The sequence below is a fragment of the Manis javanica genome, chromosome 3 (genome assembly GCF_040802235.1).
Source record: "Manis javanica isolate MJ-LG chromosome 3, MJ_LKY, whole genome shotgun sequence".
Taxonomy (NCBI): Eukaryota; Metazoa; Chordata; class Mammalia; order Pholidota; family Manidae; genus Manis; species Manis javanica.
In genome coordinates, this window is record NC_133158.1 from 60,504,266 (window position 1) to 60,524,355 (window position 20,090).

At 38.8% G+C, this 20,090-nt stretch overlaps 1 protein-coding gene across 3 annotated transcripts in view; it reads right to left on the reverse strand.

The window, feature by feature from the left end:
* Positions 1-4,522: 4,522 nt before the first annotated feature.
* Positions 4,523-20,090, reverse strand: part of GTF2E1 (general transcription factor IIE subunit 1) — a 40,631-nt gene continuing 25,063 nt past the window's right edge. For all 3 annotated transcript variants that reach the window (XM_017651267.3, XM_017651273.3, XM_073231580.1), the window contains one exon: positions 4,523-6,310. In XM_017651267.3, coding sequence (XP_017506756.1) covers positions 5,886-6,310 — 425 coding nt within the window. In that variant the 3' untranslated portion in view covers positions 4,523-5,885. The remainder of the gene's footprint in view (positions 6,311-20,090) is intronic.

Consider the following 20,090-nt stretch of genomic DNA (forward strand, 5'->3'; position numbering starts at 1 on the left):
CAATGAAGGGTTCTAAGAGGGTGGGTGAGGTCATTTGATTGACATTTTTAGAAAATCCCTGTTGTGGGGGAATGGCCAAAAGTGCTGTGTGTGTGTTTATGCGTGTGTCGGGGTGGGAGGGAGTATTTCAGGGTAGATGTTGGGAGACCTGTTGGGAGGCTGTTGCAGTTGACAAGGTGAGAGCTGATGTAGCCTGGAGTGGGCTGGTAGTGGTGGAAGTAATGAGAAGTCAGATTTGGAATATATGTTCAATTTATCAGCAAGGTCTGTTGGCTCTATCTTCAAAATTAGATTCTATAAATTAGATTATACTTTGGGTCTGACAGGACTTACTGATGAATTGGATGTCATATGAAGAAAGAATGGCTAACTATTAAACTTTTGGCTTGAGCATGTACATGAAATGGTGGTACCATTTACTGAGATGAGTTGCTGAAAAATCAACCCCTCTTCCTCTATGTCCAATCTTGGTAAATGGAACCACCATCCAGTCAGAAACCTGAGCTTCACCCCAGGCATTGCCCTATCCAAAAAGCCACCAAATATGTAGGCTATACTTCCCCAAAGTTTCTCAAATCTGTCTCCTCCTTTCCATCACCACTGACTTGGACAGTTCTTTACACCTAATTACTCAATATAACCATTGAAATGGCTTTAATAATCTCTAGGTTTAAACTCCAATCGAACATCAATACTACAAATTGTTCCCCTGCATAAAATTCTCCAACAATCTTTTTGGAGAACAATTTGGCATTATCTATCAACCTAACATGGACAGGTCATTTGATTGGCTTTTTTATGATTCTATCCTATAGAAATACTCAAGAAAATGAATATGAAAGGATTTTTACAGTTAAGAACTGGACATTACCTAAATGCCATTCAATAAGGGAATTGTTACATAAAATATTATGTAACTATATTATAAAATTTCATTCAGTCCTTATTTTTAAAATGAAGTAGATCTAAATATCCTGATGTGGAAAGATCTCTAAGACACTTCAAAAGAAAATGGCAATGTGTACGTGGTTGTATTTATTTGAAAAGCATTGCAGTAAACCTGTGGATATATGTGTATATGTGTGGGTAGGGGTATATGTATATATACATACACACACACATATATTTCTTTTTGGATACATTTTAAAATAATTAATGCATTTATATAACAATAAATATAACTGAATAGCTATCCTGTATGCCCTAACATGTTTCAAGGCACTTTAGGACCTGGCACCAGCCTTTTTTCCAGACTGATTTCTCAGGCTTATTTACATTAGGTGGGCGATAATGCACTTTTGTGATGGGAAACATGGGGTGAGCGTTGAAACTGGGTCATGTACTAGGCCTATATGCTTTGCAACTGGAAAGACATCTTCTAGAACCCAGAAGGACACGAAGCTCTTTCTGAAGAAAAGCTGAAGTACTTGTTCCTTCCCTTGACAGAACGCCAGGATCAGTTCATTCCTTTAGCTCTTCAAAGAAAGAAGTAAAATTTCATGACTTCCTTTCTCAATCCATCTGGCTTTACATGTTTTAAGAGTACCTGTACTTACCTTGTCCAGTTTATTTTGCTTCTTTTATAACAAAAAAAGCCAAAAGAATAGACAGTAAATTTACCATAGTTCCAGTTCTTTTTGAAAATCTTACTCATTTCCCCAAGAGATGTTTAGATTTTTTAAGGAAAAACCGAATGATAGTATCCCAGCTCTGCTAGAGATAAATGTGATGTGAAACAGCTTTGGTGTAAATAAAATCCTAAACAAATAGAAGGTGGAATTATACCAATTTCTAAATTCTAAAGACTTTTATATTTGTTTTTTTTAATTATCATTTTTTAGTTACTTTTATTAAATGCAGGCATAAAGAGAACAAGAAGATCCATATGTAAGTTTTTCTATTGTGGTCCTGGCTGGGAATCTAGCCATAGAGCCAACTGGTAGAAAAGAAAATGAACTGCTCTTCCCAATCTTGTTCCCATTCAGTGTCCAACTCTCTTAAAACAATACCAAAACAAGTTACGAAATATTCAGTTATTTCTTCCTCAGTCATTCAGGTGATTAGAAATGAAGTACTTTGGCAAGACAGGAATAGAGAAACTGAATTCCCGATTGTTTATGCTGTGATTTGCTACATTTGAAATACTAAACCTGCCACCCACACTAGTTCCTCAATTAAAATACCCTTCACCTGGTTTGAACTGCTGTAGCCCATCAGAAGACTTTTTTAGAAATTATTTGGCCTCATTTTAAAATATATTACCTACCATTTACCGCCAAAAAACATCACAGATAAAGGAACCATTGGTGCTCCTAGCATAATCCCTTCATTATTGACAGCTGAGAAACTGGCTCAGAAAGACTGTAACAGATAACAGTGTCACAGCACAAGTCTAGTTAACTGGAGCAGAGATGAGAACCTGCCTAGTCTCTTGACTTCCAGGCTTTGCCAAATTGGATATTTTCTTTTTATCATTTAAATGTACTACTCTTTTAAGTATTGTGGGGGGGGAGGGGGAAGGGGTATCTAAGTAAGAAAAAGGCTTTAAGTGTAGATAGAATTAAAGAAGTTTTCCACTAGATACATGGTTCTGGATCACATTGGGCCAGGGTTGTTTATCCATCACCTTACTTTTGGCAAAGCATAATGAGTAATTTTTAGTGCAGTGGGAAAAGAAAAAAAGTTCCTTTTAAAGCCACAATTAACCTCTCATGCTGACTGCTGGAGGTGGGAAAATGGCTCCTTGGTTAGGGAAACATCTTGATAGGTCACTTTAGATAGTGATAAGAGGTTTCAAGGCACTACTTAGAATAGTAATAAAATATAGAATTAAGTTTTTTTCTCTAACACATTTATAAGTATCCAAGGCCCTTGGAAAGAAAGGGGTGATGAAGAGAAGAAAAAAGGAAGCTGACATTTTAGCAAGATTTGAAGATAGGACTCTAAGTGGGATAAAACATGAGAGAATGGCAAACACTCTTAAAGAATAAGTATGTATACAATCCACTCACACTCCTTGACTATGTGATACTGAGACAAAAACCCCTCTCATGTCCTGCACCTTACTGTAACAACTTCAGCGAAGATCTGCTACAGACTTATGTTGGTGACACAGTGGGAGTCACACACTGTGGGAGACACTGTGGTACAGAGGACAGGTAGAGAAGCCAGGAAGTAGGGAGGCAGAGCAGGAGATAAACCACCAACCACTTCCGTAATGCATCCCGCCACTTGCCCAACCCCTCAAAAAAGAAAGTGATACTGGAAGTATTCCAGGTATTAGATAAAAATGTTCTCTTTAAATCTTAAAGGACAGTGGAAAGATTGGGCCACTCGGGCAATTGACATTTTAGTTAGAACAACAGAGCCAACCTCACTCAGAGACAATGAGTTCCTGGCCATCCCTTATTATATACACTGTGGATGGTAACAACTCCAGCCATTGTGAGGTCCTATACTTAACATGTTAAGGGTATCTTTTCCTATCAATGTTTTCTTTTTAATGGCTATATGACTTCATGGGAAAATAATTTAACTAATTCCTTTTAATGTATGTTTTGTTTATCTATGTCTCTATCCTATTTCAAACACTGCCACAATGAATACACTTACTCATACTGTTGTCTTCACCTGTGTTTTTCCATAAGTCAAATTCTATACTTACACACACACACACATGCACACACACACACACACAATGTTTCAAAGAGAAAGGATGGGTTGATAGCATCGAATACTGAAGAGCAGCCAAAGAGAGTGAGGAATAAAGGGCTGTTCAGTTGGACAATTAGGATTGGAGAAAGCTGTTTCAATATATTAATAGGACAAAGTCCAGACCCCAAGCGAAAGATGGAAGAAATATGTAACTAGTTCCATTCCCTTAAGTGATAGATGAATGGATAAAGAAGATAAGATACATATAGGCAATGGACTATTACTCAGCCAAAAAAAAGAATGAAATCTTGCCATTTGCAACAACAGGGATGGACCTAGAGGGTATTATGCTGAGTCAGAAAGAGAAAGACAAATACCATATGATCTCACTTACATGTGCAATATCAAAACAAAAAAGCACAAACAAACAAAGCAGAAACAGACTCATAAACACAGAGAACAGACCGGTGGTTGCCATAGGGGAGGAATAGGGAGGATAAAATAGGTGAAAGGGATAAAGAGGTACAAAATTCCAATTACAAAATAAATTAGTTATGGGGATGAAAGTATAGCATAGGGAATATAGTCAATAATATTGCAGTATCTTCGTATGTTGATAGAATTACACTTATCATGTTGAGCATTTAGTAAAGTATATAATTGTCAAATCACTATGTTGCACACCTGAAACCAACATAATATTGTATTATCAACTATAGCTCAACTAAAAAAAAAGTTGAATAGCCCTATATGAGACACGCACATAAAAATCATTCTTAATGCAACTTATTGCCAGAAAAAGTTTAGGCTACACACAATTGCATCTATTATTTGAAATATGACTAATAAGAGAAGAAAGTCTGAAACATATGGGAAGAGCATTCATTTTAATTATGCTCCAAGATGTTACAGAGCTAGAAATTAACAAATTCCAGGCAGTATGGAATAGATATATTGCTAATATTCGATCATTAATACAACACAGATAAATGAAACACCACTTCATACAAGGCTCAGATACTCTAAAAATGCATCTTAACTTTACACACATACTATAAAATGATAAATACTTAAAAATTACAATGCAAGGGAAAAATATTACAAAAAATACAATTTTTATAGACCCTTGTATGAAAGTTCTTTAAATTTCTGCCTTATGGAGTAATACCGTGCTAGATATCAGAACCAAAAGTAAACTATGTTCCTTGAGGTTACAACGCTCAACAATATACTGGATGTACTCTAAAATACCAAGTCGACAAGAACCAAAAGAGAAATAAAAAGACCTTCAATGATGTTGAGAGAAAAGAGATTAAGAGTAATCAACTGTGATACTTTGATTTCTGCCTCATTTAACAATTTACAACACTGTGGATGGAAGGAAAAAGAAGGGCACCAGTCCCAGCTTTACAGAAAGAATTTCCAAACTCAGGCAATTCTATAAGGCACTGTTTCCAATGCTCTCCATTCTTCAACTCTTTACATGGACTCCTTGTCCCATATCTATGTTTTTTTATAATTTCTTCATAAGTGTTCACTAAGTACACTTTGTTTTTTCTACTACCAGCATCCAAACCCAATAGCATTAAGCCAAACAAAAGAATCTATAAGTTAAGTCAGTTCTAAAAACACAAATTTTGGTTTAGATATTAATCATGAGATTTAGGCATATCCATTCCTCTGCTGCACATATTCCTACCTCCCCTTATCGACTACATCCTTAATTGTGAGGCAATATAAAGTTTTAAGATTTTTTTTCCCCTCATTGATGATCTGCTTGTTGACAAGCTGCTTGGTTGGCAACAGTATAAGGAACTGTTTGTAATGCCTGGTCAGAATAGAACAAAAAAAAAGATGTGGTGAATATCTGTAACATATTACAGTGGGCTTCTGCAGGCAGGCAGGAAGAATTTGCCCTACAGACTTCCAATACTTACTTTAGCAGGAAGAAAAATGTATCTTAAAGAGGAAAGAAAAAAGGTTAGATAAGGGAATAGAGTAAAATATTAATACTGTAGTAATAGCAGGGAAGGGAATGCTTATAGCCAACCAACCTTGTGGGGAAGCTTCTGTCTTAAAAATCAAATTTTCTCTCCCATTATTCTTTGAGCAAGATTAATAGTTGCTTTACAATAAGAGGGGCAGAAAGCCACTTAAAACACTTTTCTTCAAAGGTAGGGAATTTCTTTTTGAAATGAGCAGTTGAGAAAGGAGGTAATGTGATGGGAAGCTCACTCAAAGAGGTCCTCAAACATGCGTTGTCCCATTGCTATGTACGCTTCCTTCTCCTCCGGTGTCATCTGGGCCACCAGCTCTGGCCGTTGGCTCACTTCACTATAGGAGAACGGACGGCCAGCCACCATGACAATGGGGTCATCTGTTACTTCCTCAAACTCATCGTCCTCATCGTCCTCGTCCCGATGACGTGCAGCCACGGCTGCTGGACGGGGTGGGGAGTCATCATCTGATTCGCTGGTCTCACTCTCCGAGTCACTGCCATTGGCAGTGGTCACAGGAGCAGCGGCCCCCACTGAGCCCGCTCCGGCAGAGGGGGTCTTCTTCTCATGAATAAGCAGAGCCCGCATGACCTCCTCATTATCATCCAGCCCTACACGGCCCTCCTCACGCTCCTGAAATGCACCTATATCTATGCCACCTGGAAGAAAAAGCCCAGAAAATCAATATTCTCAAATATAAAAGGCATCCCTTTGTAACTAATGAAATATGTAATGTTTTAATATATTTAAATATAGGATAATATTATAACAAACTTCACTGGTTTCATTTTTTGAGCTACCATCCATAAGATATGCAAAATGTTTCTAACAAACTGGAACTTAAGTGATAGCTGGTTAAGTACATGGGTTTTAAGAGTAATACAGCCTGGGTCTGCATCCTAATTCTTTCACATGCAAACTATACCACCTTGGGCAAGTTATTTGGTCACTAAACTTCAGCACCTTCTTCTATAAACTGGGGTGATAAAACCACCTATCTTCTAGGTATTGAGATGAAAACATATGTAACAATGTCTATGAAGGATCAAGTGTACTAGCTAGCATAATAGGAAATCAAAACATGGCTTCTCACTTTGCTCAGAGTAAAAGCCAAAGGCCTTCAATGACCTATAAAGTCCTACATCATCTGGAGTTCTAAGGTTTGTGAGGATCAAGATGGCAGAATGGGAGGATCACCAGGTCACCTCCTACAGACTCACCAAGGTTGCAACTAAATACAGAACTATAACAAATAATCCTAAAATCTGTTTGGAACCATAAAGGCTCTGAACAACCAAAGCAATTTTGACAAAGAGGAACAAAGCTGGTTACAGTAACACACTCCCAGATTTCAAAGGATATGATAAAGCTATAATAATCAAAACAGTATGGCACTGGCACAAAAACAGACATGTAGCTCAATGGAGCAGAAATAAACAGAGAACCCAGAAATAAACCTGTGCTTATGTGGTCAATTAATCTACCAAAGGGGGCAAGAATATACAATAGAAAAAGACAGTTTTGTCAATAAATAGTGCAGGGAAAACTGACAGCTACATGCAAAGGACAGAAACTGGACCAATTTCTTAAACCTTATCAAACATGAACTCAAAACAGACTTAAAATGCAATGTAAAGACTTAAATGTTAAGACCTGAAACCATAAAACTTCTAAAGGAAAACATAGGCAGTAAACCCTTGAATATCAGTCTTAGCAACATTTTTTTGGATTCTGCCTCCTCAGACATAGGAAACAAAAAGCAATAACGAACAATTGGGACTACATCAAACTGGAAAGGTTCTGCACAGGAAAAGGAAACCATGAACAAAATGAAAAGGCAACCTACTGAATGGGAGAAGATATTTGTAAATAATATATCCAATGAAAGATTAATATCCAAAATACATAAAGAACTCAGACAACTCAACACCAAAAAACAAACTATTAAATTAAAAAGTGGGCAGAGGACCTGAATAGACATTTTTCCAAAGAAGACATAAAGATGGCCAATAGGTACATGAAAAGATGCTCAACTACCAGGGAAATGTAAATCAAAACTATAATGAGATATCACCTCAACACAGTCAGAATGGCTAATATCAACAAGGTAAGAAGAAGCATTAGCAAATATGTGGAGAAAAGGGAACCCCTGTACACTGTTGGTGGAATGTAAATTAGTGCAGCCACTATACAAAACAGTATGAAGCTTCCTCCAAAAATTAATAGAAATAGCTCATGATCCAGCAATTCTACTTCCAGGTATTTATCCAAAGAAAAGGAAAACACTCATTTGAAAAGATATATGCAGCCCTATGTTCATTACAGCATTATTTACAGTAGCCAAGATTTGGAAGCAACCTAAATGTTCACTGATAGATAAAGGGATAAAAAGGATATGGTGTATATGTACATACAATGGACTATTACTCAGCCACAAAAAAAGAAGGAAATCTTGCCATTTATGATAACATGGATGGACAGAGAGGGTATTATGATAACTGAAGTAAGTCAGACAAAGACAAATACATATGATTTCACTTATACCTGGAATCCAAAAATGAAATAAATAAACAAAACAAGACAGAAAGACTCATAAATACAGACAACAAACTCTTGGTTACCAAAGCAGAGTGGGATGGGAGGATGGGCAAAATAGGTGGAAGGGATTAAGAGATAAAGACTTGCAGTTATAAAATAAGTAAGTCACAGGGATGTGAAGTACAACATAGAGAATATGGGCAATACATTGCAGTAACTATGTACAGTGACAGGCAGTAAGTACACTTACCATGGGGATCATTTCATAATGTATATAAATGTCAAATCACTATGTTGTACACTTAGAAGTAATATAATATTGTGTTATCAATTATACTTCAATAAAAATAAATAATATATAAAGTCCTACATCATCTGGAACCTCTCCTGCCTACCTACTTACCTTTTCCTTCTTCCCCTCGCTCATTTTGCTCCAGCCACAGTGGCTTCCATGGTAGCCCTTGTACACACCACACACACTCCTACCTCAGGGCCTTTGTACTGCCTGTTTCCTCTGCCTGGGGTATTTTTCCTCTGGGTATCCACACAACTAACTCTGTTATATCTTTCATGTCTTTATTCAAATGTTACCTTCTTTTAATTTATCCTCACCCCTCATTTCTAGTGGTATTTTTTTCCCACAGCACTTATTTTCTAATGTATTAACTTATATCTATTGTCTTTGTCGTCTCCTTTCCCAGGACATAGGTTCTCCACAACAAACACTTTTTTTTAATTCAGTGATATATCCTATGCACCCAAAATAGTGTCTTTGACTTTAGGCACCGAATAAATACTTGACAAATGAGTGAATAAATGGCAATCTTATTTTCCTGAAGCAGTTTTCTTTGAACTCTTTATGAAAAGGAACCTAGCACTAGGAATGAAGCTTCTCTCACCACAAACCTCATTTCCCTTTGCATACACAGCTTGCCTGATATACTACTATAGATGAAAATTTTAAGAAAAACTTTTGTATTCTGAAAATACCACCAAACATATTTACATTTAAAAATAAAAAGGATTAAAGGTATTGTTTGGAACCTAACTCCTTGATTCAAATCCTGATTCAACACTTATTAGCTGTATGATTTTGACCAAGTTACTTCATCTCTCTCTGCTTAAATTTTCTCAAGTACAAAAAGGGAAAAACATAATATATCTATCTCACTGGATTACTGTAGGGATTAAGTGAATATCTGTAAAGTGGAACTTTAAATTAGTGTTATTTATCATCAGGCCTGGTACTTAGATTAGTGTTATCTATTATCGTCATCTGGAGAAGGTACAGAAATTACCAATCCTGGGCAAGGATGAAGTGACAGCATCTTCTCATTAACACATTAGAATGGACCTGCTGTAAACCTGGACATTGTAGAAAGCCTATTAGAATGCCTGAGATGAGACAATGGGCAGGTAAGAGAAAAAGGAAAACATGAACTGAGTTAAAAGTTTAGGTCAGAAAAAAAAAGGTTTTTGATAACAAGGATGTAAAAATGAGAATTAAAATCAAACTTTAAGCATTGCCATGGCTATCTTCCCTGTCTTCTAAAATCAGTGCTTCTAAAAAAAAAAAAAGAATTTTCCAAATAGCTTAATATTACTAATATAGTATTTTGATTAATGTTTAAAGTAAATATAAAATTAGGAGAAAAGCAATTTGGTTTTATAAATTAAATGAAGTCATATCTAAAATTTCTGACAAGGGTCTTGAGGGGCTTGGAGGGAAAAGGAATTGTTCTGTTATAGATGAAGACAGGCTAAATGAGCAAATCTCTGAGTGGCAAAGTAGAAACACTAGCGTTAGGAACAGGCTTATTTAATAGAGTTATAAATTACAAAGATGTATACTGGGAAATTGTCAGATTCACTGATGATGCTAAGCAATTCTGGGTGCTTAAAGGCCAAGCTGACAGCAAAAAATACAGGAAGAACTGAAGGTTGTATAAGTGGGCAGAAAAGTAGTAGATCTATTTCTATATTGGCAAGTGTAAGAAAATCTGCCTTTAGAAAAATAATCTAAAAAAAAAATCTAGGAGCCAAGATGGCGGCGTGAGTAGAGCAGTGGAAATCTCCTCCCAAAAACACATAGAGCTATGAAAATATAACAAAGAAAAATCTTCCTAAAATAGAGACCACAGGACACAGGACAACATCCAGACCACATCCACACCTGCAAGAACCCAGCGCCTTGTGAAGGGGGTAAGATACAAGCCCCAGCCCGGCGGGACCCGAGCGCCCCTCCCCCCGGCTCCCGGCGGGTGGAGAGAAACCGGAGCGGTTTTTTTTTTTTTTTTTTTTTGGCAAGCGCTTTTTGGAAGCCTTAGAGGGACGGGCCCCCGTTGCTGGGGAGGCAGGGTGGCGGGACCGGTGAGGAGGTGCCTGGGAACGGCGCCGGAGGACAAAGAATATCCCGCGTTTCTCCCTGCGAGACCTGGGGGCGGGTGCCTGAGACCGGTGCCTGAGGACGGAGGAGGTCGCGCGTTTTTCCCCCTTTTTTTTTTTTCTCTTTTTGGCGAGCGCTTTTTGGAAGCCTTGAAGGGACGGGGACCCCAGTGCTAGGGAGGCACGGTGGCGGGACTGGTGAGCGGGTGGCTGGGACCAGCGCCTGAGGACAAAGAATATCCCCCGTTTTTCCCTGCGGGACCGGTGGGCGGGTGCCTGAGACCGGCACTTGAGGACAGAGGAAATCGCGCGTTTTTCCCCTTTTTTTTTTCTCTTTTCTGCGAGTGCTTTTTGGAAGCCTAAAAGGGACAGGGACCCCGGTGCTAGGGAGGCAGGGCGGCGGGACTGGTGAGCGGGTGCCTGGGACCGGCACCTGAGGACAAAGAATATCCCGCATTTTTCCTGGTGGGACCGGTGGGTGGGTGCCGGAGACCAGCACCTGAGGACTGAAGAAATCGCGCGTTTTTCCCCTTTTTTTTCTCTCTTTTTGCCGAGTGCTTTTTGGAAGCCTTGAAGGGACAGGGACCCCGGTGCTAGGGAGGCAGGGCGGTGGGACTGGTGAGTGGGTGCGTGGGACCAGTGCCTGAGGACAAAGAATATTGAGCGTTCCTTCCCTGCGGGACCGGTGGGTGGGTGCTTTTTGGAAGCCTTGAAAGGACAGGGACCCTGGTGCTAGGGAGACAGGGCAGCAGGACCAGTGAGCGGGTGCCTGGGACCGGCACCTGAGGAAAAAAAAAAAAATCGCGTGTTTTTTCTTTTTTTTTTCCTTTCTGTTCCCTCTCTCATTGTTGCTGTTGTTGTTTTGGTTTGGAGAGTGCTTTTTGGAAATCTTAAAGGGGCAGGACAGGTCACTTAGACCAGAAGCAGGGAATCTGGGGATCTCTGGGCACTCTAACCCCCTGGGCAGCAGGGAGCACAGAGGCCCCTTACGGAGATAAATAGTCTCCTGGCTGCTCCCCCTCTAACGGGGCTCCACCATTTTGGAGGAACAGCCCCAGCCAGGCCAAGCCCACAGCAACAGTGGAGATAAACCCCAAAGCAACTGGGCAGGAAGCAGAAGCCCTGTCTGCGCACAGCTGCCCAGCACAAGCCACTAGAGGTCGCTATTCTCCCAGGAAAAGGCTACAAACCAACAAGAAGGGAAGCTCTTCCAGCGGTCACTTGTACCAGCTCTGCAGACTATCTCTATCACCATGAAAAGGCAAAACTACAGGCAGACAAAGATCACAGAGACAACACCTGAGAAGGAGACAGACCTAACTAGTCCTCCTGAAAAAGAATTCAAAATAAAAATCATGAACATGCTGACAGAGATGCAGAAAAAAATGCAAGAGCAATGGGATGAGATGCAGAGAAAAATGCAAGAGCAGTGGGATGAGATGCAGAGAAAAATGCAAGAGCAGTGGGATGAAGTCCGGAAGGAGATCACAGATGTCAGGAAAGAGATCACAGAAGTGAAACAATCCCTGGAAGGATTTATAAGCAGAATGGATAAGATGCAAGAGGCCATTGAAGGAATAGAAGCCAGAGAACAGGAACGTATAGAAGCTGACATAGAGAGAGATAAAAGGATCTCCAGGAATGAAACAACACTAAGAGAAATATGTGACCAATACAAAAGGAAAAACATTCGTATTATAGGGATACCAGAAGAGGAAGAAAGAGGAAAAGGGATAGAAAGTGTCTTTGAAGAAATAATTGCTGAAAACTTCCCCAAACTGGGGGAGGAAATAATCGAACAGACCATGGAATTATACAGAACCCCCAACAGAAAGGATCCAAGGAGGACAACACCAAGACACATAATAATTAAAATGGCAAGGATCAAGGACAAGGAAAGAGTTTTAAAGGCAGCTAGAGAGAAAAAGGTCACCTATAAAGGAAAACCAATCAGGCTAACATCAGACTTCTCAACAGAAACCCTACAGGCCAGAAGAGAATGGCATGATATACTTAATGCAATGAAACAGAAGGGCCTTGAACCAAGGATACTGTATCCAGCACGACTATCATTTAAATATGATGGTGGGATCAAACAATTCCCAGACAAGCAAAAGCTGAGGGAATTTGCTTCCCACAAACCACCTCTACAGGGCATCCTACAGGGACTGCTCTAGATGGGAGCACCCCTAAAAAGAGCACAGAACAAAACACACAACATATGAAGAAGGGAGGAGGAGGAATAAGAAGGGAGAGAAGAAAAGACTCTCCAGACAGTGTATATAACAGCTCAATAAGCGAGCTAAGTTAGGCAGTAAGATACTAAAGAAGCTAACCTTGAACCTTTGGTAACCACGAATCTAAAGCCTGCAATGGCAATAAGTACATATCTTTCAATAGTCACCCTAAATGTAAATGGACTTAATGCACCAATCAAAAGACATAGAGTAATAGAATGGATAAAAAAGCAAGACCCATCTATATGCTGCTTACAAGAAACTCACCTTAAACCCAAAGATAAGCATAGACTATAAGTCAAGGGATGGAAAAACATATTTCAGGCAAACAACAGTGAGAAGAAAGCAGGGGTTGCAGTACTAATATCAGACAAAATAGACTTCAAAACAAAGAAAGTAACAAGAGATAAAGAAGGCCACTACATAATGATAAAGGGCTTAGTCCAACAAGAGGATATAACCATTCTAAATATATATGCACCCAATACAGGAGCACCAGCATATGTGAAGCAAATACTAACAGAACTAAAGAGGGAAATAGACTGCAATGCATTCATTGTAGGAGACTTCAACACACCACTCACCCCAAAGGATAGATCCACCGGGCAGAAAATAAGTAAAGACACACAGGCACTGAACAACACACTAGAACAGATGGACCTAATAGACATCTATAGAACTTTACATCCAAAAGCAACAGGATATACATTCTTCTCAAGTGCACATGGAACATTCTCCAGAATAGACCACATACTAGCTCACAAAAAGAGCCTCAGTAAATTCCACAATACTGAAATTCTACCAACCAATTTTTCAGACCACAAAGGTATGAAAGTAGAAATAAATTCTACAAAGAAAACAAAAAGGCTCACAAACACATGGAGGCTTAACAACATGCTACTAAATAATCAATGGATCAATGAACAAATCAAAATAGAGATCAAGGAATATATAGAAACAAATGACAACAACAACACTAAGCCCCAACTTCTGTGGGATGCAGCGAAAGCAGTCTTAAGAGGAAAGTATATAGCAATCCAGGCACACTTGAAGAAGGAAGAACAATCCCAAATGAATAGTCTAACATCACAATTATTAAAACTGGAAAAAGAAGAACAAATGAGGCCTAAAGTCAGCAGAAGGAGGGACATAATAAAGATCAGAGAAGAAATAAACAAAATTGAGAAGAATAAAACAATAGCAAAAATCAACGAAACCAAGAGCTGGTTCTTTGAGAAAATAAACAAAATAGATAAGCCTCTAGCCCAACTTATTAAGAGAAAAAGAGAGTCAACACAAATCAACATAATCAGAAATGAGAATGGAAAAATCACGACAGACTCCACAGAAATACAAAGAATTATTAAAGACTACTATGAAAACCTATATGCCAACAAGCTGGAAAACCTAGAAGAAATGGACAACTTCCTAGAAAAATACAACCTCCCAAGACTGACCAAGGAAGAAACACAAAAGTTAAACAAACCAATTACAAGCAAAGAAATTGAAACAGTAATCAAAAAACTACCCAAGAACAAAACCCCGGGGCCAGACGGATTTACCTCGGAATTTTATCAGACACACAGAGAAGACATAATACCCATTCTCCTTAAAGTGTTCCACAAAATAGAAGAAGAGGGAATACTCCCAAACTCATTCTATGAAGCCAACATCACCCTAATACCAAAACCAGGCAAAGACCCCACCAAAAAAGAAAATTACAGACCAATATCCCTGATGAACGTAGATGCAAAAATACTCAATAAAATATTAGCAAACAGAATTCAACAGTATATCAAAAGGATCATACACCATGACCAAGTGGGGTTCATCCCAGGGATGCAAGGATGGTACAACATTCGAAAATCCATCAACATCATCCACCACATCAACAAAAAGAAAGACAAAAACCACATGATCATCTCCATAGATGCTGAAAAAGCATTTGACAAAATTCAACATCCATTCATGATAAAAACTCTCAGCAAAATGGGAATAGAGGGCAAGTACCTCAACATAATAAAGGCCATATATGATAAACCCACAGCCAGCATTATACTGAACAGCGAGAAGCTGAAAGCATTTCCACTGAGATCGGGAACCAGACAGGGATGCCCACTCTCCCCACTGTTATTTAACATAGTACTGGAGGTCCTAGCCACGGCAATCAGACAAAACAAAGAAATACAAGGAATCCAGATTGGTAAAGAAGAAGTTAAACTGTCACTATTTGCAGATGATATGATACTGTACATAAAAAACCCTAAAGACTCCACTCCAAAACTACTAGAACTGATATCGGAATACAGCAAAGTTGCAGGATACAAAATCAACACACAGAAATCTGTAGCTTTCCTATACACTAACAACGAATCAATAGAAAGAGAAATCAGGAAAACAATTCCATTCACCATTGCATCAAAAAGAATAAAATACCTAGGAATAAACCTAACCAAGGAAGTGAAAGACTTATACTCTGAAAACTACAAGTCACTCTTAAGAGAAATTAAAGGGGACACTAATAAATGGAAACTCATCCCATGCTCATGGCTAGGAAGAATTAATATCGTCAAAATGGCCATCCTGCCCAAAGCAATATACAGATTTGATGCAATCCCTCTCAAATTACCAGCAACATTCTTCAATGAATTGGAACAAATAATTCAAAAATTCATATGGAAACACCAAAGACCCCGAATAGCCAAAGCAATCCTGAAAAAGAAGAATAAAGTAGGGGGGATCTCACTCCCCAACTTCAAGCTCTACTACAAAGCCATAGTAATCAAGACAATTTGGTACTGGCACAAGAACAGAGCCACAGACCAGTGGAACAGATTAGAGACCCCAGAAATTAACCCAAACATATATGGTCAATTAATATTTGATAAAGGAGCCATGGACATACAATGGCAAAATGACAGTCTCTTCAACAGATGGTGCTGGCAAAACTGGACAGCTACATGTAGGAGAATGAAACTGGACCATTGTCTAACCCCATATACAAAGGTAAACTCAAAATGGATCAAAGACCTGAATGTAAGTCACGAAACCATTAAACTCTTGGAAAAAAACATAGGCAAAAACCTCTTAGACATAAACATGAGTGATCTCTTCTTGAACATATCTCCCCGGGCAAGGAAAACAACAGCAAAAATGAGCAAGTGGGACTACATTAAGCTGAAAAGCTTCTGTACAGCGAAAGACACCATCAATAGAACAAAAAGGAACCCTACAGTATGGGAGAATATATTTGAAAATGACAGATCTGATAAAGGCTTGACGTCCAGAATATATAAAGAGCTCACACGCCTCAACAAACAAAAAACAAATAACCCAATTAAAAAATGGGCAGAGGAACTGAACAGACAGTTCTCCAAAAGAGAAATACAGATGGCCAAGAGACACATGAAAAGATGCTCCACATCGCTAATTATCAGAGAAATGCAAATTAAAGCTACAATGAGGTATCACCTCACACCAGTAAGGATAGCTGCCATCCAAAAGACAAACAACAACAAATGTTGGCGAGGCTGTGGAGAAAGGGGAACCCTCCTACACTGCTGGTGGGAATGTAAATTAGTTCAACCATTGTGGAAAGCAGTATGGAGGTGCATCAAAATGCTCAAAACAGACCTACCATTTGACCCAGGAATTCCACTCCTAGGAATTTACCCTAAGAACGCAGCAATCAAGTTTGAGAAAGACAGATGCACTCCTATGTTTATCGCAGCACTATTTACAATAGCCAAGAATTGGAAGCAACCTAAATGTCCATCTGTAGATGAATGGATAAAGAAGATGTGGTACATATACACAATGGAATACTACTCAGCCATAAGAAGTGGAAAAATCCAACCATTTGCAGCAACATGGATGGAGCTGGAGAGTATTATGCTCAGTGAAATAAGCCAAGCGGAGAAAGAGAAATACCAAATGATTTCACTCATCTGAGGAGTATAGGAACAAAGGAAAAACTGAAGGAACAAAACAGCAGCAGAATTACAGAACCCAAAAATGGACTAACAGGTACCAAAGGGAAAGGAACTGGGGAGGATGGGTGGGCAGGGAGGGATAAGGGGGGGGAAGAAGAAGGGGGGTATTAAGATTAGCATGCATGGGGGGGAGGGAGAAAGGGGAGGGTGGGCTGCACAACACAGAGAGGACAAGTAGTGACTCTACCACATTTTGCTAAGCTGATGGACAGTAACCGTAATGTGGTTGTTAGGGGGGACCTGATATAGGGGAGAGCATAGTAAACATAGTATTCTTCAGGTAAGTGTAGATTAAAAATTTAAAAAAAAAAAAAGAAAGAAAGAAAGAAAAGGGGGATTACTCCTTAACAGGATAAAACTATTGGTAAATCAAAGATCAACGCATGCTTTAAATATCCTTAATGTTGATCACTTAAAGGGTGTCAGATGATCAGCTATGGAGGTACTCTTTTCTGATAATATTCCTTTCTCTTAATTAAAAAAAAAAAAAAAAAAGCAGTTACTGTGTGCTGACCTCCAATGAGTTCTGCACAGTGGTATAGAGGGCATGTCAAAGTGTGGGCAAAGGGTCTGTTTGTTTCTACGCAGAAGATCAAGGCCTAGCTTGGATACCCAGAAAATGAACTAAGATACGATATGAGGAGGAGCTTCCGGCATCAGCACTCTCTGGAGGACTCGTGCCGGGGGATGATCATCAAAAAGCCTCCACAGGGATCCGGACGATGCTGCGGTTGTGGCTGCATCCAGCCCACCATCTCCTGGACTTGCCATAAGAAGGAGGAGGGAGATGTCTAGGCTGGCATGTGCATACAGTGAGACAACGAATTTGACTGGATCTGTACTGTTGGAACTCAACCAGGAGTTGGGAGGGGTGCAAGTTGTAGCACCCCAAAATCTCATGACTATAGACTATCTATGGTTAAAAGAACATATGGGATGTGAACAGATCCCAGAAATGGGCTGCTTTAATTTGTCTGATGGTTCAAGTACAGTTGGAAAATATCCATCATATCATAGATAAATTTTCACAAATGCCTAGGGTGCCTAAATGGTTTTCTTGGCTTCACTGGAGATGGCTGGTAATTATAGATTTGCTTTGTTTATGTCACCGTATTCCTATTATGTCAATATGTGTGTGCAAATTAGTTAGTAGTTTAAAACCTATACATACTTAAGGTACTATACAAGAAGATATGTCAAAGAAATAATCAATCCTCCCAAGTTTCCTTCATATGCTACATCTATAGCTTTTCTTCTTCCTTCCTAATTACAAACTTTAAATAGAATTCGTGCCTCATATCGAATTTACCGAGTATCATAATTCCTCCAGGTGGTAAAGATACCTCGAGACAAGTGCTGGGCATAGAAGCCACAGGGCATAAATCTGCAAAGAAGTAAAAAGCTAACCTTTGCAAACAATATGGCTTCTCTCTCACTTACCAACTTTACATTTCCCTGTATGGCCCCGGAAGATGACTGGTTAGCCAGAGACGGGTAAGATTCCTCAAGGGAGGAACAACCTAAGACAGGCACAGTCGCAGGGGGGCCATCAGGTGAGAATTTGGGGATCAACAGAGGTGAGGCTCAGAACCTCACCCCCCCTGCTTTGAGAGAAATCTTCTGCATCCGTGGATGTCTTGCTGCCCTTGTCTAGCCTGGATTAATACTTAGTCCATAGGCACACACCTGATCATCTGATCATCTACATTTGCCTTCTTACAGCACTAAACTATGTTTTCTACCTTTATCTTGCATCTACCTACCACTTCAGCATTTTATTAAAAATAAAAATAATAATAATAATAGGAGAAATGTGGGATCAACATATAAATCAAGTACAAAAATCAAATGAATATTCATATTTGACCTGATGGTTTATAGGTCATATTGCATGATCAAAACCGAAAGTTTCTGTGATGACTGCCCTTGTACTGTTCACCATGTAAGAATTTATTCACTCTGTAAGAATTCGTTCACCATGTAAGAACTTGTTCGTTATGCTTCAGAAGATTGGAGACTGACGAGAATTAGGCTTGAGATGGATTAATGATTGTACATTGAGCATTGACCCCCCTATACTGAATTTTATTGTTGTTAACAACCATTTGATCAATAAATATGAGAGATGCCCTCTCAAAAAAAAAAAAAAAAAAAAATCTAAAAAAAGTCTATCAGATACAGGGCATGAGAGAGTCTTAAAAGCTCTCTGCACATGTTTCTGGAGTTGTTGGTCTTAATATCCTTCCACGCCTGAAGCAACAAACTGAACATCAGATAAAAAACAGAAAGATATTGGAAATAAAACTCAAATCATTAACAACGAATCCATGCATGAACAACATGTATTATTCTGGCCACTAGGTCTCAAGTAAAATATATGACTGGAGATGGTCCAGAAAAAGACAATTAAAATAAAACAAAAATGGTAAGTGGAGGTGGCTTAGGGGATGATGACTAACTTGTAAGGAAAGAAGAATCAAAAGGAATCCAAACATTCAGTATAGTAGTGAGGACATGACTGATGTGTATAAAATTCTGAAACATATTAAAATGACTATAAGTCTGAGGAAAATTAAGTGTAGGACAATTAAGACTCACTTTACACATTCACTGGATAAAGCTGGTTCCACTATCATAAAGCCTAATGAAGATAAATTTAGACATGATAGTATACTCTCCCATTTTCTACATAACGATTTGCAGAACTGAACTGGGTAGACTAGAGGGCTATTTAAAGCACTTGGGATTCAAATTCAATTATTCTAGGAATTATAAACACTGAATGCTAACCTTAATAGCCTAACTGTATATAATATTGGTTAACACTAGTTCTATTTTATTCAATTATGTTTCTAAGTTCAAAGAAAAGAAGGTTCAGTTACTTTAAGAAAGGAAAGAAGTCAGTTGGGGAAAAGACTCCTTAATTGCTTAAATTAAATTGCTGACAGCCTAACTACTATATAATCTAAAACAACTTGAGTCAAGATAACATCACAGACAAGCTAATCAGTGGGAAGGAGGAACAGTGAAGTATGGTTGCCAAGGAAAACATTTTTCTGATTGTAATTAAAACACTAAAGTGAATTACACTAGAGGTATTACCTGTTTTACCATCACCACTCAACTCCATACTACTTTTATGATTCTTTGCATACACAGTAAAGAAATGCTCATTTTAAAGGGAAAAGAGGTCAGGAGAAAGGCCAGAAACAAGTGGTTTTCACTTACTGATAATTCTTTTGCATTAAGAACCATACTCAGGTGATATGTTAGCAATGATACATAAC